This window comes from Anopheles bellator, chromosome 1 (assembly GCF_943735745.2).
Source record: "Anopheles bellator chromosome 1, idAnoBellAS_SP24_06.2, whole genome shotgun sequence".
Taxonomy (NCBI): domain Eukaryota; kingdom Metazoa; phylum Arthropoda; class Insecta; order Diptera; family Culicidae; genus Anopheles; species Anopheles bellator.
Genome location: NC_071285.1, coordinates 56,730,146 through 56,756,513, shown reverse-complemented (window position 1 = coordinate 56,756,513; position 26,368 = coordinate 56,730,146). Strand labels below are relative to the sequence as shown.

The following is a 26,368-nucleotide window of genomic DNA, read 5'->3' as shown; positions in this document are numbered from 1 at the left end:
CGTAAATGAAGTCGATTCAAGTTCCAACGTATGTCTCCCGTTGCAGGTTCTGTTGCTAAATCGCACCGCTGTTCGTAAAGCCTCCCGGACCGGCCCGATCGATCACTCAATCATCCTGCGTCCGCTGTCGATTAGCGAGCGAGCGAGAACCGCAGCCGTTGTTGCATCAGCGACTGGCCATTTATCAAATCAGGTCAATTTTTATCAGAAAGCCACAAGAGTCTCGCGGCGAGCAGCGTGAAGCAGCATCCTTTTTGCTTGAGTGCCCGTGTGCCCGTGTGTATGTGTGTGTTTCGATCCGGATTATCGCTGAGCGAATTTAATACGCGCGCGCGTGCCTTGTGCCTTGTTAGTCAGATGGACATTTGTAGGTCGCCCCGACGGTGATCGTATCTGGACTTTCTCGCCTCGCAGGCTGTTTATTTAAGATCGATTAACGTACGCGCTGGGGCTGGCCAGACACACTCACCGTAGCGGGGCGCCAACCTTCCGGGCAAGAATCCGGGAACCGTTGCGAATTCGAAACGCTGGTGCGCGGTGCGAACGCGAAATCTGATCCGGCGCCGGTCGCTATCGGGAGGCGCCAACACACCAACGGCGCGCCAAGTATTTCGGTTTGCTATCGGTGAAGGTGAACCTCTCCGTGAGTTCGCCCTATTCGCGGAATCTATCGGACGTTTTTTTTTCCCTGGCCATCGTTTCTCGTTACGCGCCGTTCGACGAATTTCTGAGGCCCCGGCAATTAACCCCACCGAGGTCGACGACGACTTGCACCGATGTGGCTGTGGACTCCGGTGTGGTGCGCGGCCGTTTGGCTGCTGTTGGCCAGCTGTTTGCAGTCTTCGGTGGCAGCACCCTCCAAGCTGGAACCTACGGTAAGTGATTCGATTCCACGCGATCCCAACCCTGCTACGATCGCTTCACAATCGATCGCGATCGTCCGCCATCAGCGGGAATCGCGCCTGTTATGATTGCGAAATATTTAAATGCTTTTTAGTGGGCAAATGGGGATCAAGAACTCACGCACGGGAAGGCGATCGCCCTGGTGGACTTGATGGATCGTTTAATTTTTGCAATCTAAGCCGCGAAAGGACCTCTACGAACAACAAACGAGCGGGCGGGGCCCTTAATGCGCATAATTTGAAGGAATCTCCGGCCGGCCGGCCGGCCTGTCTGTCTGAGCGACGAACGAACGCACCGAGATGATGAAGCACAAGGATGGTACCTCCCCTCCGGAGTTCCTCGGACTCGGACCGTTTGCTGTAATTTGCTGCGGCCGTCGGAAGCCGCCGGCGGTCCGGCGAGGCGTTTAAAACGGCGTGTTTCGCACCTCGGCGGCGGCGGCCCCGGTTGTCGGTTCCTTCCTCTCTGCCCGGTGGTGCATCTTCAAGGTTTTCGTGTTTTGTTTTTTTCACCGAGATCACCGAGCACACCTTCGATCGATCTTCGCCGACCGACCGACGTCAGCGTGTCTGGCGGCGGACGGGAGAACTCGAGACCCCGAGAAGGCCCACAAGAAGGACGATGCGAAGCGATCGATCCGGTCCCGGGCACACCCCGGCACACCTTCACGCGCGCACGTCTCTTTCTTTGGCAGCTTTTCGGGATTCCTCTTTGATCGCGGCGAGAAGAACCCATCAAGTACCACCATCATCATCATCATCATCCTTCTCGTCGTCTAAAGGCAACACCGTTTTTCACCGTTCCTTGTGCTGCGCGCTTCACCTTCGGTTTCACCCTCAGGGATAGGAGCGGACCCGGGGACCTTTCGTCCCCGGGTCAGCCAGCCGGTCGAGTGTTTAATTGTTATCAGCCATTGTGCCCGGGTTGGAGTCGAGTCGAGTGAGGCAGCAGCATAAGCATCCTCTCGAAGGTGGTGTTTCACCTTTATTTTCTTTTGTTTATGTTGCACCAGAAGAAAGAAGAACCTGCGCGCGAAGGACCGGCAAAAAGTGTGATTCATGTGAGAAACAATCGGCAGAAGCATCTTCGGCATCGCCAACCACCGGGCTGCTACATACGTTTACTCCGTTTTCTTTCTTCGATGCTTGTTCTCGTGCTGTGGGCTCCGGATCCGCCGATGGCTTCCTCTCTTCCAGCAGCATTTCGAGCTAGCTTTCTGGAGCCGCAATGTCTGGAGCCGCGCGACGTCTGGAGCGTTGACTTTCCGATTTATTCTGGGCCGTTTCTGTTGCAATTGAGGACATCTCGAACGATTTCTGACTGATTTCATTGCCTAGAGTTCGTTCGTTACTTGGATCCTTGCTCCAAAGCAAAGGTTACTTGGATCCTTGCTTCAAACACGGTGCAGCAACTTAATATGCTTTGGGAAGCAGGAACTCACTGTTCCTGAACCCCTCAAGAGGACAGCACATTTTTACATCAAATTAATTACACCATTAAAATTAGGTTTTGCACGCAAATGCACAGCCCACGTTACGCCCATTAGCTAGGTTGAGGTTAAGAGGTTGGCAATAAATAATAACTTCTAGTTGAACGCTACAGCCTTTTCTTAGGTACCACACTAATTGGCAAATCGTCTAGAAATGCCCTATCGATTAGCGGCCTCTAAGAGGCTTGAGCTTGGCAACTCTTGGCAGTGAAACACGCTTCTACTGTAGCGTAGTGCGGTGAAGTCGATTGTCCGTCCGTCCGTTGTGCTGGGTCGTCCCGATCGTGCCAAGATCGTGCTGCTTCTGGTTCTTCAGATACCGGGGAGAACACGAAGGAGGAACGCAGACGCAGAACAGGGCCCGCCACGGGGTGTGGCGACGCTCTGTCTGGAAGGTCTCTCCGGAGGGTTTCCCGAGCGGGTGGCCCGAGATCCCCGGGGCCCGGTGGTGTTCGAACAAAACATAAAACATAACCGATCGGCCGCGCCTTGCCTTGCTTTGCGTTCCGTGGGCTCTCCGTGGGTTTCTTGGGCCCGCTTGGGCCGGTTCTTCTTGGCAGACTTCTTGGATTCGGACTCCTGGCCGGCGAAAGGGTCCCGGGAAGAAGACTGGAACGGAGTGACTCGCTGTTGATGCGGTTGGGCTTCGTTGGGCACTTTGAAGTTTGCGCCGCCGTCTTTCCTGCTCGCGCTCCGTGGTTTGCCTTTTTAGCGGGCTCCGCCGAGCCACGACTTGGGACTTGAAGATGAATAGTTTAACACCAATTTTGTTGCCCCGCTCACGGGTCGTCTCGGTTGGCATTTATGTGTGTGTGTGTCTCGACCACAGGGCAGGGTGGGCGAAGCGCGAGGCCGGATTTGGTGTGGTGTGGAAGTTGCCCGTTTCAAACCGCTTTCCCCGAGAGCCCCGACCCGGAACGCCCCCGGAATCGCGGCCATCACCTCGGTTTGAGGTTTGATTTATTTGAACAATAATTTGTTCGGGTTCGACGAAGGACGTCCCGATTCCCCGGACGCTGTCGCCGAGACTGACTGACGGCAAATTGACGGGACGCTGGTTTGGTTCTTCCCCGGGAGCTGCGTGGACAACTCTTGCGAGGCCATAAAGAAGGTTTTAGGACGAACGGCGCTCGCTGTTTACAAACGTCTTTCTCTCCGGTGTAGCTTCCATAAACAAACAAACCCAAACGACAAGGGGCCCCAAAACAAATAAACAAACAAACGATCGCGTCTTAGCTGTTGGCCATCAGATGAGGTGCTCGAGACCTGAGACCTCGAGCTCGAGAATTAAAGACCTGCATGATGCTGCAGACAGCGTGGCACCGGCACTGCGTGCCACGGGCCCTGGTTAGGATCGTCGCACATCCGAAACCCGTAATCGGCTGGGCGACGCTGTTGGAAGTCGTGCAGACCAAACCCAACTCGGAGCTGGAACGAGCAGTGGCCGGGTGAATGGGATTGTATCGCTGGATCGAGCGCGATCGGTTTCACTCGACTGATCAGGAGGTTCGACCTCCGGGGTTCGAGAGGAGACACGATGTCTGGCACTATTATGCCCACAACCCACCACAGGGGGGGTTTATGGGGACGACCCCCCTCCAGCGGGGACTAGAAGCCCCAGCACGCGATCAGTGCTCTCGTCTATATACAAACCACCACAAGGCGCGCGCCCTACGAAGAGCCCCATGCGGGGTGAAGGTGTACCGATTGGTGTAACCCCTTGCGTGTCCCCTCCGCCATCTTGCCACGTGCCATGACGGGCCACGAATTCGGTCGAGAAAGAAGGCTAGCCAGTTGAGGCTTTAAAAATCCCGAGACACCTCTCACGGGGGTGCAGACACGCAAGACGCGCGCAAGCACAAGCGGAGTGCGGAGTGCGGAGTCTGGTGTCGCAATCCGTGGGCCAGACGCGTGGCCCGAAGATTAAACGTTACTAAACGAAACATTTCCTTTTGTCATAAAATATTAATAAAGAACAATGAGGACGGCCTCAACTGACACTGGCTGACTGGCGGCGAATGGCCATCCCCCCCGAAAGGGCCGTCGCGGTCTGGAACGGCTCGTCGTGCGCGAAACAAGTGAGGGGTTTTTTTTGGGGTGGTCCAGAAGGGTTCTCGCAAAGGTCAACCCGTGCGGTCGGAACCGCGAGATCGTTCACCTCTCAGGCGAAACTTTGGCCGCGCCCAACTTTTTCGTTACTGGTGTCTGTATGTAGGTAGTTTGCAGAAGATGACATATCCGTTGGTCCGTTTGGCGCCGCCCGGTGGCCAGGAGTGGCCACGCGCTCGCGCGTGTCTGCGTTGCAATTATTGCGCAGTGGCCGCTAAGTGAGTGCATGTTTGCTGGGGATGATCACACACCGTGATCCTCACCGCTGGGAATGACGTGGTCTCGGGCGGCGGCGCAGAATTGGATTTGATTGAAGCGAATTGAGGTTTACGATGCTGCTGCGAAGTGTATCACTTCGATGGCCTGAGCGCGCCAGCCTTTGAGTCTGAGACGGGCGGGATATCGTTTAAGGATCTCCATCCAATACTTCGTAGCCCTAATCTTATTTGTTGGATCGATCTGGACACAGAGCGACCGAGATGGCGGCAACTCGGAATTGGACCAATCTCTTGCTATCTGATCTTCCACCAAAGTGTGCAGCGATTCTCAAGATCAACACGCTCTGCTGGAGGACGAGAAATGTATCGATCTGTCGCTTCAGTTTTCAGCCCAATTTCTAAGCTGCTAATGGCAGACCATTCTTTTCTGGACGCAAAAAGTGGTCCAAAATGGTGACCCCGCGGCAGCGGCTGGCGATCAGGGACCAATTGACCATAAACGCGCGTGCACGCGCGTTTGTATGTGTGGCCTGTGGCTTTGTGACTCCATATAAATCACTCAATTCTAGGCGATCACAAATCATCGGGCCGGGCCGGGCCAGGCCAGCTGCTCTAATCCGCTTCGGCCCGTCGGCAGTTTGTCAAGGCAGGATCAGCAGCATCAGCGGTGCTGGCTAATCCCATTTATCATCGTCTCTGTCCGCAGCTCAATGATCGAGTGGCACGGCGACCACTTCTCTTTGTTCCTGCCCGGGAACCAAGCGCCATTAGGCGCGTCTAGGCGGAGGCGCCTTCAAATATTGGCCTTCCTCGTACAGGAAGAGCTACAAAATGAAGCGACATCTGTTAATTAAATTATAACCCCCCCACCGCATTGATTGAGCCATCCCGTGAGACCCGGCGCCAGGCTTAGAGGGCTTTTGTTTACCGAAGAGACAACTGGTTTTTTTTTCGGCCATCCAGCTGTCAGGTGTGGATCCGCGTGCCGTGTGACATTCCTCAGGCTCCGGATGAGCTCACTCAGCCAACGCCCGCCCCCGGGGCCGTTGTTTGGCGGGTAAATGTTTGCTGGCGAGATTGATTGTTTGCGCGATTTGTAAATCAACACGCCGCTTCAATTCCGGGTGAGAAGCAAACGAGCGAGAAGCGCGCCTTACAGGCGCTATTAAATTAAAACTCGTCTTGTTACTCTTGGCTATCGGTTTTTGGTTGACCGATTTTTTGCCACCAAATTCCTTCATCGGTCAGTCGGTCGGCTCGGATGTTTTACGCCATCCGGTCGGTGGTAGTCCGAGCGTAAAACCCGGTAGCCCGGTGTAGGCCCTGGCCCTGTTGTCTCCATTTCAGCGACGGTCGGTCGCGGGAAGCTTTTAACGCGGGCGTCCATAAATCTTCCCAACCCCCGAAAACCGGTATCGCTCCGTCCGACGGCCGATGGAACTTTACCCCGATGGGCGCGTAAAAAAACATCCAAAATGACGCCAGCATTCCACAGGAGTCATCACACGCGGTTGGCACAAAAACAACACTCCAAAACCCCTGCTAATATGGGCGACAGTGTGGCCAGCGAGTTGTGGGACCGTCCTCTTAATGGGGGGGCTCACGGTTTATTCCCCGAAGTTGGTCTTTCTTCGTGACCATCATCGATTAGACTCGGCGTGGTGAGCGGCCTTAGGGATCCTAGTTTTGTGGAAACGTTCGGAACCTCCAAATTGGTGTCATCAAAGACGCAAAGGATTACTACCAAGTCTAGTGCTACGAAGTTGGATTTTTTTTCAAAGAATCTGAACCAGTTTGTGTCCAGGCGCATTGTCAAGGACCCAAGATACCGCAACGTGTCTCCATTAACAATTTTTTTAAACCGCCTCAACCGACTGTTGCAGAACTTATTCGCAGCACCGTTGGGTGCTGCTGGGACCGAATTGACGTGCCGTGTGCCGTACGACCTCCGAGGCCACTCCAGAGGCCAGGGGGTTGTTTGACCCGCAGCTGATCGTGATTTGCATGCCCCGGGGACCTGGCTCCTCGGATGTCGCGAGCGAAATGGAATCCGATAAGCCACAGCGCGCCGGCCACCGTCACCATTCTGGCGCCGGATTATAAGACATTCTTTTGCCAGCCGGCACGGGGAGGGAGGGGATTTTCCCCACTGTGTACCGAAACTTACGGCACAAATTAGGCCCGGGCGGTGGCGCGCCGCAGCACAACATTAACGCGGCGCATGCAGGCGCCAGCGCGCGAAACATATGCAAATTCTCGCCCATAAATCAATCCCTGCCGGCCACGGGAAAGCAGGATCCGTGGTTGCCGAGAGGTGCGGGGTGTGTTTAGACAACGCGGGTGGGGGGGTTAGTATTCGCGAAAAGAGGACGGCCATGACGGCATCGCTGGACTCTCCCGAGTCCAGACGGCGGTGGTTGGCGCCTCTGCCGCGACGGAAACGGCGCACTCGTTTGCGATGGCGGAAAACGTAAACAATCGAGCGGACTGTGTGTGTTTCGCGAAAATGCGCGATGCAAAAAATGGCCCCGGGGGCCACTTCTCCGACCGATCTGCCCTGAATCGGACCGTCCGGTGGCTGGCTGGTGCCAGATGTCCATCCGCGAGTGAGTCCACCGTGGCCACTAAGTGTGAGGGGATAGGGCAACTGTGAGCCGTCAAGTTCCTGGTGGTGGTGGTTTTTTTTTCCATTTTTTTGCCGCTCGCAATCTCTCGATCGTGAACGTTCTTTGCGGTTGCGCGAGAGTCGGACAAGGGAACGGATTATTACTATTGGTCTGGGCCGTGGCAATTAAAACCATTATCCGCTCGGAGCTTCGAGAAAACAAACCTTGCCCGGCCCGGCGGCTCTAATCCCTTCTCGGCTCGGGTTAATGTTTTGCGTGAGATGACGCGTGACGTGACGCTTTTAAGTAGTGATCGTCGCGCAAACGATCCCGTCGTCCCGCGATCGGGTTGAATCGGGTGAAAGGCGGACACTTAGGCAGGGCCATGATGAAGTTCTTTGGCGTTTGGGGCCCATTGTTACACTGATGTAGCCATTCGATGTATTTCGAAGGAGGCTTTCCGATCGATTTGATTCTATCCATCCTGAATTCATCCTTCATTCACAAGCCATTGGTGGTCCGGTTTCAAAGCTCCAACTAAAATAGTAACCGAACTACTTATTGAATTGGAAAAGTGAACGTATTAAAATATGCTTACCGATCACAGCAGGCGCGCCTGACATTTCTGAGCCGTTGCTCCGACTGTTGCGATGGTTCTTTCGTGATTGGCTGTTGCGGAAAATCGGAGTGCAATCGTTCCTGTTAAACAAAACTGTTGTTAAAATGTATTTTAACTCGATGTGTAGCTAGCACATAAAAACACACCCCGAACAACACATAACGTGAGACACATAGTGAGCTAGTGAGTGAGACCGTACCGAAGATAATGTAATTGGTGTGCTCTCTCTGTTGCTCCACTTCCGTTTTGCCTCCGCGATGCCCTTTTGAACGACGCAACGCGATTATTTACAAACCCTTTTACAAGCCGCGGGTTGTCGTCGGGAAACAAGTGTTTCCCCATCCTGGTCCGTCTCTGCTCCGAACGGGCTGTGGAAAACCTCACCTCAAACCACGGATCCGGATCCGGACTGGGGTGGACCACAACGTGAAATGAGCATTTACATGATCCTGTGTGATCGATAATAACCTCTTCGATTAACAGCCAAAACAAATATGGTTTCCCCGGGCAACCCGCTTACGGGCTTTGGCAAGGTAACCAAGGCATCGTAGCCCGTGCCCCGCGGGTTACTTTGTTTATTTGACGTGTGGCGTGTTGTTTTAACCCAACCGAGCCCTGGTGTCGGGTGTGTGTGTCCTTGGGAGGAGTCCTCATTAATCCGGCCCGGCGGGTATGTAGAGTTGAGTGTGTCTACCGCTAGTGAGAGAAAGTGAAATTGATTCTCTGGCCCCTCCGACACGAACGGGTTCTGGAAGACATAGAGAGAGAGAGAGAGGTGCGAGGTACACATAGCCCACGGATTCGCTCGATATTATGTAGCCAATTTCGTTTGTCTTTTGTCTTCCACCCGGTTTTCCGGTATGTAACAACTCGAAGACCAACCCCCGTCCTGCTGGAAGGCGCGGCATCGGAAGGACGCTCGGGGGGACCGTAACCGACGGAGAGACCGCAACACCGGGGCTCAGTACGCTAGGAGTGCACCGTCAAGATGGTAGCCACTTTTAACACATCCGCTCAGCCTTGAGCCTTACTTTTGCACGTCCATCGTCGGGTTCCGCGACCCCGAAACCTTGTTCTGTCCACGTCCCCATTTCCATCCTCTGTCACAGTGTGTGTGTGCTTTTGTGTTTGTGTGTCTCGCAATTTGCTAAATCCGTGCCCCCGATCCGTCCGGCGGTGAGTTGCAGAGCCCGAAGAAGAAAATGTCGAAGAAAGAGCGCGCCCGGCTGGAGGCCGAACAGGCCGAACACCACCGGATGGAGCTGGAGCGCGAGCGGCAGCGCAAGGTGGAGGAGGAGAAGATGCGTAAGGTGCGCGAGAAGGAGGAAGCGGAACGGAAGCAGGTCCAGGAGATCGTGGCCAACCGGCTCCGGAAGGTCCAGCTGGAGGAGAGCTACACCTTTCTGGCGTCGATCCGGGACGAGGTGCGCCGGATGCAGGCGGAAACGAAGAAGGAGCGCGAGGTGAGCCACAGTGTGCGGGATCTTCCTCCTCATCCGGTAACCGCGCGTCCGTTTGCTAGTGGGACCAGTACATGCGTTGCAACGGGCTGCCCAATGCGTTCGATCCGGCCGACCTGCGGAAGTACCTGCACTGCTGGTGCGAGAGTATCCGGGAGGCGAACGAAGTGGAACGGAACTGGGTGCTGCAGGCGAACGAGCAGAGCATCCTGACGCAGAACGTGCACGTGGCCAACCTGTCGATGGAGGCGCTCAAACTGCAGCAGCCCCAGCGTGGCAACGTGTACGCCGCCAAGGCACTCGAAGTGCTGGGGATCCTGGACGAGATCGACGACGCGCTGCACGATCCGGACGTGCGGGCCTCGATGGTGGAGGACCTGAACGAGCTGAAGGTCGAGTTCCGGAACGTGCTGGCGGAGTACATCGACGAGTTTGCGTACAAAATCTTGAGCAACATCAATCGCGACATGGCGTTCAACGGGCTGCTGGAGGTGACGCACAAGTTCGAGTCCGAGGTGTTCAAGGCGCATCTGTTCGGGTTGCGCGATATGCCGACACCGCAGCTGTAACTATCGGGCGGGGTCCCTGGTTCCCTGGTGTGGTGTCTGGCTGCTCACTCTGAGTGTGTTTTTAGGAATCCGAAGGAGCGAGCCAAAGAGGACAGCAAGCACACGTCGATCGACTTCCCGAGCCTGGGCTTCCATCTGACACTGCCGGCGGCGGTCAAGTGTCACAAGGCGGCGATCCGGGGACTGTGGATCAGCTACGATCACTTCAGCGATTACTGCCCGAGCTACGATATGCCGTACCGGCAGGAACAGTTGGCCGGTAGGTGTGCAGCCCTCCTTCCCGAAGGTTAAAGTCCCCCCCCCCCGAAATATCAATTCTCGCCGACCGTAGATCTGCGCATCATTAGCCGGATCGAGTGGAAGAAACGCAAGGAGATCCTGAAGGCGGTGTACGAGGAGCCGAAGGAGAAGCGAACCGATTCGGACGACGACGAGCAGATGATGCCGCAGGACATCGACGTGGACAAGATCTACACCGAGCACGCGGACGAGCTGATGAAGAAGGAGCGCTCCAAGAAGGGCCCGAAGACGCTCAACCTGTCCGAGCACGACGTGAACATGCGCAGCCACCGGATCGTGGCCGGTGTGTACGCGATCGATTACCTGGAGCAACCGCTGCAGGACATCCAGATCGCCAAGAAAACGCTGCTCCGTACAGGTACACAGGGCCTCCCACTTCCGGGCTCTCGAGGATCTTTATCACTTTTCCCCATTTTCTAGTGCCACAACCAGGGAAGTTAAAGCGCAAAGCGTTCTACCAACCGTACCGACCACCACCGACCCCACAACCCGGCGTACGCCGGTTGCCGGAGGAGATCGAGGCGGAGATCAAGCAGATGGAGGAGAACCTGGACAAACTGGCCCTGGTCACGGTGCAGCTGCCGGAGAACGTGTTCTGGTTCGAGCCACCGATCGTGTGCCGCTGGGAGCTGAAGGAGGAAACGCTCGAGTCCGAGCCGGGTTTTGCCCGGTACCTGGACCGACACGCGAAGGTCCTGCAGGCGGCCCGGGAACGCACGGAGCGTTCGCACCTCGATCGACGCACCCGGTACGTGGAGGACTTTAACATCCTGGACGTGCCGCAGCACGTCCCGCTGCGGGCGATCGTGACGGACTTCGTGATTCCCAAGCTGCCCGATAGCTGCAGCGTGAAGATTGTGGTGGCGGACGACAAGCGAAAGTCCGGTGGTGGCGGCGGTGCCGCATCTTCCGCGTCCGGTGGGAAGCGCTCGTCGAGACAGAAGCGCCGTCTGCACAAGATGCCCTCGAATGCGACACTCGGCAGTATCATCTACGAGACGAAGATACCGGACTTCCTTTTCGCCACGCGTAACCTGGCGCGCGTGCTGAAGATTCTGGATCGCCGGAACCGCCAGTGTTACCCGTGCCCGGTGGCGTCCGATAGCGACGATCTGGATGATTACGACGAGTCGGATAACGATTACCACCGGGCGGGTGGTGGTGCCGTTGGGGCCGTGGGCAGTGCCACCAGCTACATGAAACGCAAGGTGTACATGTTTTCCGCCTTCATGAAGGACCTGGATGAGCTGTTGGAGGCAAAGTCCCCGAAGGTGCAGTCGAAGCTCGAGCAGGAACTGGCCGGGAATACGGCGGTTCATGCGGGTGCCACCGGCAAACAGTCGCTGCAGGTGGTGCGCTCGGACGAGGACCGGTACCGTGGTGGTGGCCGCGGCGGTGGTGGCGATAAGGGCGAGAAGGGTAAGAAGCCGGCCAAGAGCAAGTTCGACTCCGACGACGAGGAGGTCGACTACGGCAAGATACTGGAGGTCGGCAACTACGTGATGGTGGAGAACGAGAAGCGGTACCTCGGCAAGTGGTCCACGCGGGACGTGCACGACGTAAAGTTCAACGAGGACAAGCTGACGATCCAGTTCCGTATCGGGCGCCTCGGTGCGTTCGGGTTCGCCGCCAACCGCTACAGCAACGTGCCGTACCAATCCTGGGAGCTGAAGCCGGACATCAAGAAGTATGATAGACCGGAACTCCCAATCTTTACTCCGCTTACCTCCGTGTGTTTATTACAGCCCGGGAACGGTCGTGTTCTCACTGACCGCGTCAGTCGTCAGCACCGAGATCACCATCACGGATGCTGGCTTCCGGGTCAACTCGTTACAGGGAGGTCCGACGCAGGCGCTCCAGGAAATTCTCGGCGTCACGCTGTCACTCCGCAAGCTCGTCCAAACGTTGCGCCTGGCCGCCGTCGATCTGTTCCCCGAGGACGACGCATTCAACTACACGGAGGGCACGTGCGAGAAGAACCCGATCATGGAGTCACACCTGTACGAGTGTATGGGCCTTTTGGCGCTAACGCACAACTTCTCCTGGTCCCGCTGGAACCTGCTGTCCGGATGCAGGATGTGTGTCCTGCTGATGCGCGAAATCGTCGAGCACCGGCGGTTGCCGAACCACTCGACGCTGCTCGTGACCCCGCTGAAGGCGTCCGTCATCGACACGGTCGAGGTGTCACCCGTCTTCAACCCGAACCCGGTCGAGGGCATGAACGTAAGAGGCGTATCAGGGCTTCCCGAGAGCCCCACTCTAATAGCGTCTGTCCTCTGTGTCCGTAGCACTACGCCGACCTGTACCACCTGGGCCGCGATCAGTCGCAACCGTCGTCGCGGGTCAAGCAGGAAAAGATGAGCCCCATTCTGCGCGAGAACGTGGTGCAGCTCCTGAAACTGGTTCGCACGCTCAGCTTCGCCTAATCGATTACCGACCCGTAGTAATAGCTACCGACACGTCAATAAAGTCCCCGTGTCCGAAATCCACCGCCGGCGCGGTCCCCGCGTTTACTCACTTGCTATCGAATCCAGAATCATCGGGCGGCGCTAACGAGCGACACAATGTTGCGGGGCACTTTTATGTTGCTTAAATGGTCCCCGCAGGTCCCCGAGTCGTCCGAGAGCGCTTCGCTTTACCCGGGGCATTCGAATCAATAAGTGCTGGGCGCGTCGGGCAATTAATGGGACAAGATCGTAAAACCGTTTGCATTTGCCAACCGGCTCCCGGTCGCCGTTTGCACGGCTCTAGTAAAAACAAACAATCGCACATCCCAAGCGCATCGGATCCTCCCCGCCGGCTATCGGGGTTCGGACATACAGAATAGGGTCGTAATGCCATTCGAGATTACGACACACACCGTGTGTCTGATGTCTCGCCCGCCTAAGCGCCGCCGACGGACGCGGAAGCCACATAAACCGGGTCGCGCGATGTTGATTGGCTCGAGCTGGGGCAGCTCTGGGTTCCCCTTTTGAACTCGCCACACGATAACGACATTTTGATTTCTCGCTTCTCTCGCTGGTTCGCTCGAACTTCTCACTTCGAACCCCCTTCCCGGGGGCAAGCTTCTTCGGCAGTCAGTTTTCTGCGCAGGATATTTTGGTGGTCCATTTTTAACAGCACGGTTTTTAACCTATTTTCAGATATCAGAATGTGCCGCCAAAGGGGGCGAATGTGACGAGGGCAAAGGGCGACCGGTGTGTGGCAGTGATAACAAGACGTATCCGACGCGCTGCCACCTGATACGGGCCCAGTGCAGCGGGCACCAGGTTAGCTTCAAGCACCGCGGGTCCTGCAAAGGTAAGTAGTGCGGCCGCAAGTCCCAACAACTCCCAGCTATAACCAAGTTTCTTTTGCCGTAGATGTTTGCATCGCTTCGCGTACGTACGCCCTCCAGCAGCGGGCCAACTCGGCGTACACGGTTAAGTATGTACCCCGGTGCCGGGATGACGGAACCTATGCGCCGGTCCAGTGCATCGACGGCGGTGGCTGTTGGTGCGTGAACGGCCAGGGCAAGCAGCTGCCGAACACGATGGTCCACCACGGCAAGCCGGTGTGCGTGAAGAAGGGCAAATCGAACCAGCGCCGATCGTCGCCCCGGAACCCGGTTCGCAACAAGCGCAGTAAGCGAAGTGGCGAAGATGTTGCTTTCGGGACACGGGGGATGTTCTGGCTCACTCGCCGCGGTGTGTTTTCTCGTTCCAGGCTGCAGTGGGCTCGATCGGGCCGTGTTTAACACGAACCTGCTGAAGCTGTTCCAGAACGAGCACGTTCGGGTCGTCCCCCTCAATCTGACCACCACCACCGGGTCGGTCAACAACAACGAGCGCACGGTGCTGGACTGGAAGTTTTCCACGATGGACGCGAATGGGAACGGTTTGCTGGATAAGACGGAGTACCGCACGATGAAGCGGTTGATCAAGAAGGTAACACGGGCTCCGGTGGCTCCGAGCTAGGTGTTCCTTCCACTCAAATCTATCTCTCCCTTCCGGTTGCAGGTGGTTAAACCGAAGCGCTGTGGAAGATCGTTCGGTAAAAACTGTGACGCCGACCAGGACGAACGACTGTCGCGTAACGAATGGTACAACTGTTTGGCCAAAGACGACCTCACACGTGAGTACCGCACCGGCGGGACCACGGTTCCGCAATTTCATTCCGGTGTCCACCATCCAGCACGCGCACCGCACTCAAACTCCTTCTCACATCCAGACGGGACAAAATTTTAGATCGTACATTAATATTCAATTCGGTTCGGATTTGATTTCGGGTAACCGGACACTAACTACACGCGTTCCATCCATTAACACACGAAGTCGGGTCACCCCACGGAACCCCCGCGAGTGGTGTCACTAATCCGTTTGTGGTGCTCCTCACATATTGTGGTTAATGTTTTATATTTTCTGTCTGTTTTCTCCTAACCACCACCGTACCACTCTAACGCGCGCACATGGTGTCACCTTCATTTTTGAATTCGACTCTCCCGTCCCCTGTCCCCGATCAACCTAAACCCTGCCCAAACATCCCGAAACGAAAACCGAAACTCACCTCACCACAGATCACAACCCATCATCACCGTCATCATCATCGTCTAGTTCTTCTCCGGGTGGACACTATGGGTCTATCCTTCACCATATTCATCATCCTAGCGCAGTGTCGCTTGGTGGCGTGATGCGTGGTGGTGGCGTCGGTGGAGGCAGCGGCGTCGATGGCGGCGGCGGCGGCGGAAGCAGCATTCGCGGTGGTGGTGGTCACTTTCTGCGAGCCGATGACGACGACTCACAGAACAGCTCGAACGATTTCACTGACTATTACGATGACTATCATTCAGAGAATGAGTACGATTCGGACGAACTGCCCGACAGTGATAATGCACTACTGAACGGATTGCAGTTGCCGGTAAACGGATTGCAGCCACATCTGTGTATGTATCCTGCGTTCTTCTTCGCCTTTTACCCTCCAAAAACCGCTCGCTCGAATCCTTTTTCCCGTCCCGCCCAGAGGTTGTAGCATAATTTCTTTACCCGTTTGCGTAGTAGGCTCTGTTGTGTAAAGACGTTTCCATGCCCCCCTACGAGGTTTGGCAATCCAAGAGCCCGGCTGCGACAACGAACATGCAACGCGCACATCTACATATACTATTTACTATACAGTCCACAGGTTGAAGGGTTTTATTCCCATTTAGTTAGTCGAAAGTGAATGTATTTTTCAGTGCGTGTTTTAATATTGTATTAATGTAGCGATATAGTCGCTGTCAGATTGTTCGCCCCGAGTAGCACCTAGTAGCTATGGAGTATTTCAAACAACAAACAAGTAGGCTACGTAGTCAATGTGCAACACTTGCACCGAAACACAACACCCTTTAGAAAGCTCGCACACAGCTGTTAACGGCGTATTAAAATCAAACTCTTTACCTGCACAAGCACACAAGCAAACAACTTCCTCAACACGAGAGAGTATTAATCCCTGTTCCTTCCCTTCGTCGGTGGTTCGCGCTGGTTCTTTGGTTTTGTAATCGGCATTCGGTTTCGGTTTCAAAAAACTGTTTGGTTCCTAAATCTTAAATCGCACTACGCGGCTGATCACGACTTCCGGCTCCGCGTGGCTCACGCTCGGATCTCTCGGGACCCACCCGTTGCGGGGAAGAGGATCGGAGATTCGATGCATACCGGCTGGGCCGCTGGGCCGGATCCCGTGTCTGCACACAAAATTCTAATTCTCAACCCGCAAAACTATTGCGCCCCACAAAAACTAACCGCGCGCACAACCCATGATACCCGCGCTTATTCCGCGACACGCTCTTACCATGACCGCTCTCTACCTTTGGCTCACTCTCTATCCTTCTCCGTGACAGTGCTGCAGGGTAAAACGATGGTCGACCCGAAGGGTGACGAAGATGCGATCTTCAAGGATAGTGAAGCGGACTCGGACTGCCTGAGCGATCGCAAGTACGCACTCGATGAGCAGAAGGTAAGCCAAGCGGCCGGGAGCTTTCGTTTTTCATCGGGTTTAAATTATATTTCTTTCTCCGTGTCGATTGCAGTACGGTACGAACACACTGTACGTGCCGGAGTGTACGGCCGACGGGCGGTACCAGCGGGTCCAGTGCTACCGATCGACCGGTTACTGTTGGTGCGTGAACGAGGACACTGGCAAAAACATTCCCGGCACGTCAACGAAGGACGAGAAGCCGGTGTGCGATCAGTACGCTTCGTCCACGCGCCCCATGAAGGGCTGCCCCGAGGAGAAGAAGATCGAGTTCCTCAAGGATCTGAAGGCGTTCCTCAGCAAGCAAGTGTCGACGTCCTTCGCCGGGTAAGTTGGTTAGGCTGATCGAGATTTTTATCCTTATCTACTCTATCTCTCTTTCTCGCACGCACAGAAAAATCGTGCCTGGGTGGAACACGGAGGAGGAAAAAATTGCCATCCTCAGCTTCGTCCTGCTGGACAAGAACCAAAACAAGCAGCTCGAGCGCAAGGAGTGGAAAGCCTTCCGGGAGCTGATCACCGCCACGAGGTAATGCCGACCACACAGAATCGGCAGATCGTTGTTAATCTCTCCCTATTTATCTCTCGCTGATAGACAACTGCGTAAGTGCGGCAAGAAGATGCCGCGCTACTGTGACGTCAACGGTGACCGCAAGATCACCCTGTCCGAGTGGATGAGCTGCTTGGATGGTAAACGAAACAGTTCGGTCGATGTGGCCGTCGCCATGAGTGCCCCGTTGGTGCAGTCCGTGACCAAACCACCGACCGCTGCCAGTAGCAGTAGCGTTAGTAGCAGCAGCAGCCTCAGCAGCAATAACTCACCATCAGCAGGCACCAACTCCAAATTTAAAGGCCGCAACCCGCTGGAGTTTGTGCTGAAGAGCGACTAATAGGGGCCGACGGAGAACGAAACCGAGACTTAAATTCCACACATCAAATATCCTTTTTTTACGCAAACAACACACGCCCTCTTTCGTTCCGTGAATCCGTGCCGTACCGTGCAGATGACGGCGCAATGTGCCAACGCGTTGGCGTTCTTTTATTTCGCTTCTTCGTTTCAGTATTCGGAGTTCCGGGAGAGTAGGCACAACCTCCAACCTCCTCGGGCTGGCCCGTTCCGTAGGGTCACGGCCAGCGCGTACGAAAGCGCGAAATGCCCAGTGACAGGCACCCGGCGCAGTGCCGGTGATGGTGGTGCAAGAACAGTATTAGTAACACGCAGACACGCCGTAGTAGAGGAAACCGATACCTTGCCACCGGCTGGCCAGGACTCCCGAACGCGCGCTCCTAAACCACTGCGACGCGCGTTTGCCGATGTGCCGATATTGAAATTTGCTAAAAGTGCGGGTGTGATATATGTTATTCATTTCTAATGTGTTTATTGTTAAGTACTGTCCCCGCACGGAAACCTACGTAACACAAACTGTTTTCTCCTGCCCGAGGACCCCAAAACGCAATGGCTTGCCAATTTAATAGACCCCGGCCCTTCCGCTCGGAACATCCCTCCGCTAACCACGTATCCGGCCCCGTGCCTGGCCAGCGGTCAACGAATATATGTATACGCCGTTTGTTTACTGCTGCTGCTGCTGCTTATTTATCTTAACTTGTTTCGGGGTTGCATATCAGGGAAGAGTGAATGGAGAATAGGTATTTACGAGAACACCAACAGCGGATCGGGATGGATGAAAGTAAATTTAAAAAGTAGAAAAACCGAAACACGTTGCCGGTACGCTCCCGCCAGAGCAACGAGCGCAATGCATCACGTGTTGTGAGGTGGTTACAATAGGAAAATACATCGTTTAAGGTGGTGCAACTCTCGTTAGGCTCCCACATAGTTTTGTTAATAATGTCAGTAAAAATAACACATTTTCTAATACACATTCACTTCAATTAATCTTACTTCAGCCGGAAAGCTCGCCGGTCAACCGAAATCAATGAAACTTTTCACTGGTGAAATATTTCTACACGTGGTCTCATCTGCTCCATCCGTCGATTTCAACCAACGGTTCTTTCCGAACAAAAATAGGCTAACGAATCGGGATTGGGTTCATGTTTCTTTTATTTGTGCGCTTGCTCTATCGTTGTGTGACCACCGTGCGGCGATCTTCCCCTCGGTCAGCCCGCAGCGGGATAACGTTTAAAGTTCTACGAACATGCGCTGCTGCCAGACAGACGACGATGACGTTAGATTCTTGATTAAAAACAGTTTTGCTGCGGTTCTAAAAACTTAACACGTAAAACACCCAACGGTTTCATAAACCTCTTTTGAAGAGCATCAGAACAAAACGTAACGTGCCACACGTCCCACCGAGGTTGTGGATCCTTGCGTCCCCGCGTTTATCACAATTCCAGTGCCAGCCATTAACAAGAAACAACAACGAGCTGCGCGGGCAAATGCGGGACACCAAACTTAACATGTGAAGGGGGCCGTTCAGGGGAGCGTGGATTCACCATCTGGACAGTGGTCCATTTCCTCTTTTTCATCCTTGGTTTCTTCCGCTGTCACTGCTGCTGCTGTGGGTTCCTCGTGTATCGTCGGTCCATCACATTCCAGTTCGCGCTTCATATGCTCAACGGTGGCTTTGGGAACCTCCGGCGGTATGCCGTTCTCTGGGCCACCAATGCCGGCCTCGGGTGCGAACACCCCGTCGATGCCATGTTCGTCGATCGTATCAGCCCGCTGGAGGCTCTTCTTTTTCTGCAGCACACGTAGCTCGGTCGGGGTGAGCATTCCCCGCAGGATGGTGTCGTACGAGACGGACAGCCCCTTCCGAGACATTTTGAGAAACAACCGGTAGCACTCCTGCTCCTTGGGCGTCTCCAGATCACTAGCCCCATTGGTAGCAGCCCCACTAGCGTTGCCGTGCGCTGATTTGGCCTCTGTTTTACCGCTCGCTGCCTTAGTGGTGGTGACCGCGGTGGGCTGCCCCGTAGTTCCATATTTGTCGCCCTCCGTCCTATCATGAACCGTATCTTCCCCGGTGTCCGTTTCCTGTTCGGCCCGATCCTTCAGCTGGAACGCATTGAGCGTGTGAACCAACTGCTGCGTGCGCCGCATACGATTCGCGGCCACCGCGGACTGAAACGCACCCGGCTTCCGGTAGTCCCGGTTGAGGCCGGCGGTGGCGGGCACCGGTTTGAGGTCGCTCTCCTGAAACGACACCGACTTTCCTGCCTTCTTCAGCATCGGTGCGCGTGGCCCTTTGAGGTGGCCGACGGTGGACGAAAATGCTGCGGGCTGTCTGTACGACGATGGCACCGGACCCGTCGGCAGCGGGCAGTCGCTGTTCTGCTGGGCAGCAGTTCCTGCGGCCGACTCCTGCTCCTTCTCCGAGTCACTACCGCCGGAACTGAGCAGTGACACGAGCGTCTCGATATCGCACGCACCACCTAGCACCGACCGGGATCGCAATGGGAACGTAGCAACCAGACTGGACTTGGCACCGCCAGCACCGTTGGGTAATCCGAGGACACCGCCACCACCACCACCACCATCATCGCTGTACTCATCTTCTTCGCAGATGTTATACTCGTCTTTTTCCCTGCAAAATCGAAATCGGATTCGCCGAAACATCAGTGATCAGTGATCAGTTCTTCCCGGAACTCCCCCCTTACCTAAGCGCCTTCTTTCGGCGAGACTTCTTTTTGCTCTGCAGGAACTTGGACGTATCGGGATCGGCCGGACGGATCGGTGCGGACATAGCCCGCACCAGCGGCGGATGGCGTCGATCGTGGGCTTCCGAGTTTTGCCGGTTCGCCTGAAACTGGGCCCGGCGCTGGGCGAGCGACGAGTTACGGCCACTGATCGCACCCGACACCGGTGCTGCTGAAGTACCGCCCGCGCCACCGGAAGCTGACTGGCTGGCACTGCCGGCTGTTCCCCCGGATGAGCTACTGTTACCGCCAAGCAGCTGTTTTGCGCCGGAGCACGTGGAAGAGTAGATATCGGTGGTCTGAAATGGCAAAGCGCCCCAAAACACAGCCAAAAAGGTCAAAAGTTGGTGGTGGCTACAACGTTGCCCCCGTCGAACGTCGCTCAAGCTGATGGACGCCTCAATCTCTCGGCCACGGCAATTAAACCATCACCGGGTAAGTGATGTTCTGCGAGATGTTACAGTCGGGGTTTCAAGGTTTTAATCTTACTGTTCTTTTAGCTTGACGACTAAACAGACCCTGGAGGCATGTGCAGTGAATGCAGTGACGCAGTTCCGCAGTGTGGAAACTTTGTAGCATTCCATATTGGCGCGCGCCGGATTGGCGTGATCACATTTTCATGCCATTCACCTGCCAATCGGGGGAGCTCGACAATATTCGAACGAGCGTTTTGGAGCGGTGACCGTGGCCATCGCGCGAGCTACACAGGATGCCAATCAAGTTGGTTCGACAGGTCCGTTTGCCGCCGTGGCACAGGCCGACAGGGTGGAGAGCACCACCTTTCCACTTGTTCTACATTTTCAAGGCAACACTACAATGCAGTCGAATCGTTAAATCTGCTTCGCGTCAGAATTTCGGCGAAGGTTTAATTGGTTTTTGCAGGGCCGAAACCAAGGAACATCTCCAGAACCCGCCATAACCGCTTCGAAGCAGATTGGAAGGCCGGGAGGCCACCAGCCAGCACTGCGCTCGGAATGCAATCTTGTACATCGCGGGGCATCTGGGGGTGAGGGAAAGATTGATTTCGGTGATCGTGACATGGTTTTATTCGCACCGCAATCTCGCCTGATGTCGCAGCCGGACGCATTCCTAGAGAGTGAGTTGTCACGTTTCGTAACGGGTCAGAAAAATCCCCATTTCTGGCCCGCGTCATCATCGGCCCATTGTCCAATTGGCTGGATGGACCATCCGCGTGCCACAGACTGATAACCGCCCACTTATCACCTGTTCGCAGGAAATCTATGCCCATCGGCCATTGGTGGGGTAGGAAGTAAACATCCCTGATTTGCATCCCCCCCACATCTCCGTTATCTTTCTAAGCAGTCGCACCGATCGATAAAGCGCACCACCATCCAAAACTACGAATGCTTAGTGCAGCGGGCCACTGGGCCAGTGCAAGAGAAGCTGTCCGAGAACGCGCAGGCTCTGGAGAGATGGATCGTACCGTAATCTGTGCCCTTCTGTGTCTTCTACTGGCGACTGCGGGTGAGTTCTCTCGTTTCGCTCGGTTGTCCCATTTTGCCACGCTAACGCAACTCCCCTTTGCAGCCCTATCGCAAACGGTCTGCTACCGGTGCCAGAACTGTGGATCGAGCTCGCTGGAAGCCGTCGTCTGCGGTGGCTCGGTCGTGGGTCCAACGTATCCGACGACCTATCCGACTACGCCGGTCTGGACGACAACGGTTGCCCCGTGGTATCCGACGGTCATCACCGTTCCGCCGTGGCCGCGGACAAAGCGTGCGAATGGCTACGTTTGTTACCGCGTGCAGCGATACGGTAATGCCGGGCTCTAGTACCTCTTTTCCTCTCGACTAACGCCCGCATTTACTCCTTTCTTTCTTGTAGTCCCGAGCACGTTTCAGTACGTCGTCGATCGTGGATGTGCGCTGCAGCTCCAGACGTACGAAACCACCTGCAACAGTGTGACCGGCTACCAGGGCTACCGAAACTGCGAGTTTTGTGACTACAATTTGTGCAACTACTAGAAATATAGGCCATCTACCGGGTCGCGTGAGCATGGCAGTATGCAAGGGGGATCACCGGGTCTACCGTGTCTAATCAATCATAGCGCTGAAGGGTTACCCACAGAGGAGACACCGGTTGGGTGCCCCGTATGGCTGTGGGAATTATATTATCACGTTATCAGTGTATTCATTGGGTTCCCGATTAATAAAGTCAGGTGTTAAGGTGGTACTACCGTTATTGGCAACCGTTAGCCTGCCGTGGCACATGCTAATTGATTACATAGAAGTTATCTGAAATGTAAAGGTGCCGCTGGTGGTAAGGCGCCAGAGAATTCGAAACTCCCAATAGCATAGTTTAAATGTATATTCAACTTGCTAGTTCCATTCATCGCGTACTAGATTGTTGTTGGCGCTTTGTCGATAGTTCTGCTGTCAGTTGTTGCAATGGATGTTTCGCAATCGATCGTGCCGAATCATATCGGCATAACCTAGTATGCCAGTTTGGATGCGAGGGAACTGTGCGAACCTTTTGTAGTGCATCCTAAACTAACATCCAAGTAAACTTGTGAGTTGCAGTTGATTCGTGCCAGTTCGAGTGTCCCACCAAACCGTAAGTCCGTCTAGCTTTTTGTCGCTTCTCAATACTAATTTCTGACACCGTATTCTAATGTGTGTTTCAGGACATTGCAAAGCCGCAGAAACCCGTGCTCACCCGTGAAGAACGTCCCTTACGAAGGTATGTAATGTGAATGAAAGAGGCGCACAGCCACGCGATAGAAAACCCGGTTAACCATTTTGGCCTAAACACTCCGCACTTAAGAAAGCAATACCGAGCTCCAAAACAATGCCCAGCTCCAAAACCCATTTAGCACAGTAACACAATCTCATCAGATGGAAATGTTCCAAAGAAAACATGTGTGTCTGTGTCGCGGGATTGAGATTTTGGTTGAACCGTCCCACCAAATAATCTCCTCGACAAACGACCGCGTAACACACCATTCCGACACGCGGGTCGTTTAAACTTTTCCTTCTGCGCGTTTCCCTTCGAAGCACTCACCTCGCGTTTTGTAGGTCACATTCCGCCTATGCTCGCTGCGGAGCTACGGCTGCCGGTTACATTGCCGCGCGGCTAAACGAATCGGTGTTTAATTAGTTCGTTTCGAGTGGGAAAACCCGTCATCGTCGCACACGAATGCAGTTGCAGGGTGCAATCCGCGTGAAGCACGTTTCCGGTTTTTGTGTGTCGTTTTTAAACGGGACAACCACGGGACCACTGAAATCCCTAAGCACGAGGCGAGGACACCAGAGTGTTTAATTGACTACGGTTACAAGCTAGGGACACTCGTTTTTGTGCCAAAGTGTGTATCACATTGAGTTGTTACTTTTAGCGGCGGTTCGTAAGGCACCGAAGGAAACTGACTCGAACTGGCTGGAGTGGCGGTGGGATACAGCACTTCGGTTTTGGCCACAAAGAGATGAGATCGTCCTTATAGAGTATCGAATCACCACCTACTTCATCACCACACGCCGTGACCAGGGGCGGGGCGGGATCACTAGCTTCCTGAGCCCGGTCGTGGCCCGGTTATCACAGAGCTGTGCATTGCCTCACCGTTGGGCAACAACTGGCACACGGAACCATTCAGTTCCGTGCCGTCGGTGCCCTCGCAGTGTGCAGTCCTTGCACAATCGCGCCCTGTGCATGGAGCCCTGTCTTGCTTTGGCACTCAGACCAGGAAGGTGGCTTCCGGCGCGGGTTTCGCGCCCAGTGTTCGATACGATTCGATTTCCACATAAACAAAGGCGCCCGGGGATGGGGCATGAAACAATTTTAATCGAAGCAGAAGCGGACAGCCGCACGCCCGGGGCGTGCGATTGGAGCGACCTAGTTCAACACGTCGGTCGGACGTCGACGACGACGACGAGGGCTGAAGCCTGTCAGCTGGGCAAAGTTCTACTTCAATTCGCGTTCATTCAAACGTCCAGCGTCCTCTGAAGGACTGTAAGTTTAATTGGCCCAGAAGAGGCCGCCGAAAGCCGTTTAAAGTGCCAGAGCAGCCCGGACCCGGAGTGTGGCTCGTGTTGCGATTCGGTGCGCGCCATGTTCAAGACCCTTCCTAAGGACCTTGACCGGGAAAAGTTTCCACGTTTTCCAGTCAATGTGTTTCGGCATTCTATTCCGTCGCGTCGGGGAACCTCGGTTAATTCGCTTTTAATTGCGCACTGTCGCCCAAAACATCAAATCCCCGCAGTAAGGGGGGGGCGGCGACTGACTGGTGTTTGGGACACGTGTGCCTTCGATTATCAAGTTCGGCCCGCAATGGAGCCGCCTGGTGGCCCACATTTCTCTCGCGGGGCGTGTAACCTCAATACAACCGTGATTGCGGTTGGCTTTCGTCGTCGTAAACTTTTACGGAACACGAAAACGGGGAATGCATGAAAACCAAAAAAATCGGTGCCACGTGCCACAACGGATCGAACGGGGTAGAGTTTGATTTAGCATGTGCGACTCGAGTGGCCACAACTGAGGCAGTTCAGTAACCTCTCCCGTGGGGGGTGGAGTCGGGAAAGTTAACTTCCAACACGCACACACACAACTTACCATGCTCATCGCTGGCGTGGAGTCGGACTTTTGCAGCGGAAGCCCTCCAGACCGGCCGGGTGGGACGATCGATGGTCCTTCCGTGTCGCTGACGCCCGTGTCGGACGAGTCCTGCTGCTGCACGGTTTGTCCGAGGAAGATTTTGATGTTGATGCGCGAATCCTTGCCCGACTTTAGGCCCTTTTTACCGACGGTACCGGCGTCCATCATGCTGCCGGGCGGACGTTGATGGGTGTTTTGGAACAATGGAAAAATGTGTCAGCAAATGCGAATTTTATCAGCCAAGGTCGTCTATAACCATTGGCCATGAACTAGCTACATCTAAACGTGCTAAATAATTCTCAACTTGGGCTAAGTAATTGCTTCGTCTGAACGCTAACGAAGGTAGAATTCTAACTAACGAACTTCGCATAAAATACTTCAATATACCAACATCTAATTCGAACTCCGTTAATCAATTCAATTTTACAATAACGTCAAAACTACGATCAGTTACACATCTGAACCTAATTTCTACGCAATTTTTCATTTAATCCGGCTTCGCCGCCTTTAAGGTTAGCTTTTCCCACCCGTGAGCATCTCATCTCATCTCATCTCATCCGCAGTGAAGGCCTTCTCACATCGCTCGGGCCCAAAGCCTGCTTTAGTAGAATTAGCAACAACTTCTCAATGCACCACGATTTCGAATCGGCATTCGAAAGGCCCAATTTTCTCCAACTTTCTAGGCACCTTAACTTTCTGTTTGTCACTACAAACAACAAAAAGAGGAAAATTAAAAAAATACGCACTCGCTTTTCAGTGGGCCGCCGGAGGCCGCGACACCAGCACGTGGCTTCCGTCCGAACGTCCACCCTCCGGCTTCGGGCGGTTCTGCCGATGGGACAGAGGGACCGGTGGCGGTCGCAACTGCGGCCATTCCAGCGGCAGCGGCCGCCGTGGTGGTCGCCGCCACCAGAATGCTCTGATCGAGCGAAAGCTGCTTGCAGAGAAGATTGGCCCGCCGGTTCGCAGCCCGCGTCCGCTCCTGGTCACTTCCGGTTGGTGCTGGACTGGAGAAACCGCCGCCGCCGCCGCCGCCGCCGGAACTGGCACTGGCAGGCCTGGCACGGCGTTGCTGTTGCTGGCCGCCGACGATCGAGGCCGCCGACGACGACGCACTGCCACCACCGCGATGGGCCTGATGGTAGGTGTGATAATTTTGAAAACGGTCCTTGTGAATGATCGCACCGGTCACGAGAAACTGGCAAAAGTGGTCACACCGCCGACCGTCGGTCACCGTCACCGCTGTCGCCGTCGTCGTCGTCGGACCCGCCGTATTTACCGATGGTTCGATGCAGGACACCTGCTTCCGGAGCACCGGATGCCGCCCCGGTGGCGGTCGGGACCAGTTTAAGCAGCGAGCGCTCGACATGATCCTGTTTTAAACCGCAAACCTGACGACCTGGCAGCGGGCAGGACAGAGAGAGAGAGGGAGCGACCACGACGTTAGCACGACCACCGATCGGTCTCTGGCTGGCTGGCTGTCTATTGTGCATTCATCGAACCCGGGTCGATTGGGAGCGTTTTATTTTTCTTGTTCCAGCACTAAACCGTGCGCCAAACAGGGACAAAGGACGAGAGCAGGCCGAGCAGGAGAAAGCCTTTCAAACCGCAATCGTCATCGTCCTGCCCGTCAGAAAGGGGGGGCCATAAAATACGTTTTATTGAAAACCGGCGGAAGGCGACGACGGATTGACAGCGGATTGAACACGCACACGGCACGGCACGGCACGGAACGGCACGGAACGGCCGGGCCACGGACACACTAACACAGGCAGCCGTAAAGCGCACGGCAGCAGCGCAACACACAGCCCACCACCACGGCCGAGTGCGGTGGACTTACTGATGGAGGCG

The 26,368-nt window shown here is 55.0% G+C and overlaps 3 protein-coding genes across 3 annotated transcripts; 2 read left to right on the top strand and 1 right to left on the bottom strand.

Moving 5' to 3' along the window:
• Nucleotides 1-8,438: 8,438 nt before the first annotated feature.
• LOC131215944 (dynein axonemal intermediate chain 7) lies at nt 8,439-12,699 on the top strand. The gene is made up of 8 exons (XM_058210339.1): nt 8,439-8,477; nt 9,126-9,407; nt 9,467-9,969; nt 10,039-10,232; nt 10,305-10,631; nt 10,694-11,960; nt 12,019-12,496; nt 12,562-12,699. The coding sequence occupies exons 1-8, from the start codon at nt 8,439-8,441 to the stop codon at nt 12,697-12,699; spliced, it is 3,228 nt and encodes a 1,075-aa protein (XP_058066322.1).
• A 408-nt stretch (nt 12,700-13,107) lies between these two features.
• On the top strand, nt 13,108-18,091 carry LOC131215943 (SPARC-related modular calcium-binding protein 2). The gene is made up of 10 exons (XM_058210338.1): nt 13,108-13,134; nt 13,417-13,573; nt 13,636-13,896; nt 13,979-14,199; nt 14,272-14,386; nt 14,829-15,194; nt 16,125-16,240; nt 16,314-16,585; nt 16,653-16,787; nt 16,854-18,091. Exons 1-10 carry the CDS (start codon nt 13,108-13,110, stop codon nt 17,146-17,148), a joined length of 1,965 nt encoding a protein of 654 aa, XP_058066321.1. The 3' UTR covers nt 17,149-18,091.
• Nucleotides 18,092-18,584: 493 nt separating this feature from the next.
• Nucleotides 18,585-25,886, bottom strand: LOC131215942 (mucin-19). The gene is made up of 4 exons (XM_058210336.1): nt 25,264-25,886; nt 24,476-24,686; nt 19,874-20,169; nt 18,585-19,800 (listed from the first exon to the last, which is right to left on the bottom strand). Exons 1-4 carry the CDS (start codon nt 25,884-25,886, stop codon nt 18,690-18,692), a joined length of 2,241 nt encoding a protein of 746 aa, XP_058066319.1. The 3' UTR covers nt 18,585-18,689.
• Between the last annotated feature and the right edge of the window lie 482 nt (nt 25,887-26,368).

Excerpts from the sequence above, each read along its gene's own strand:
- LOC131215944 (XM_058210339.1), top strand. The coding sequence starts at position 8,439 with ATGGTTTCCCCGGGCAACCCGCTTACGGGCTTTGGCAAG. Across the intron at positions 9,970-10,038 it reads GATATGCCGACACCGCAGCT|GAATCCGAAGGAGCGAGCCA; the intron begins GTAACTATCGGG and ends GTGTGTTTTTAG. Across the intron at positions 10,632-10,693 it reads GAAAACGCTGCTCCGTACAG|TGCCACAACCAGGGAAGTTA; the intron begins GTACACAGGGCC and ends CCCATTTTCTAG.
- LOC131215943 (XM_058210338.1), top strand. The coding sequence starts at position 13,108 with ATGCCATTCGAGATTACGACACACACC. Across the intron at positions 13,135-13,416 it reads TCGAGATTACGACACACACC|ATATCAGAATGTGCCGCCAA; the intron begins GTGTGTCTGATG and ends ACCTATTTTCAG. Across the intron at positions 16,586-16,652 it reads GTGTCGACGTCCTTCGCCGG|AAAAATCGTGCCTGGGTGGA; the intron begins GTAAGTTGGTTA and ends TCGCACGCACAG.
- LOC131215942 (XM_058210336.1), bottom strand. The coding sequence starts at position 25,886 with ATGTCGAGCGCTCGCTGCTTAAACTGGTCCCGACCGCCACCGGGGCGG. Across the intron at positions 24,687-25,263 it reads GGCGGCCCACTGAAAAGCGA|CATGATGGACGCCGGTACCG; the intron begins GTGCGTATTTTT and ends TCCGCCCGGCAG. Across the intron at positions 19,801-19,873 it reads CGCCGAAAGAAGGCGCTTAG|GGAAAAAGACGAGTATAACA; the intron begins GTAAGGGGGGAG and ends TCGATTTTGCAG.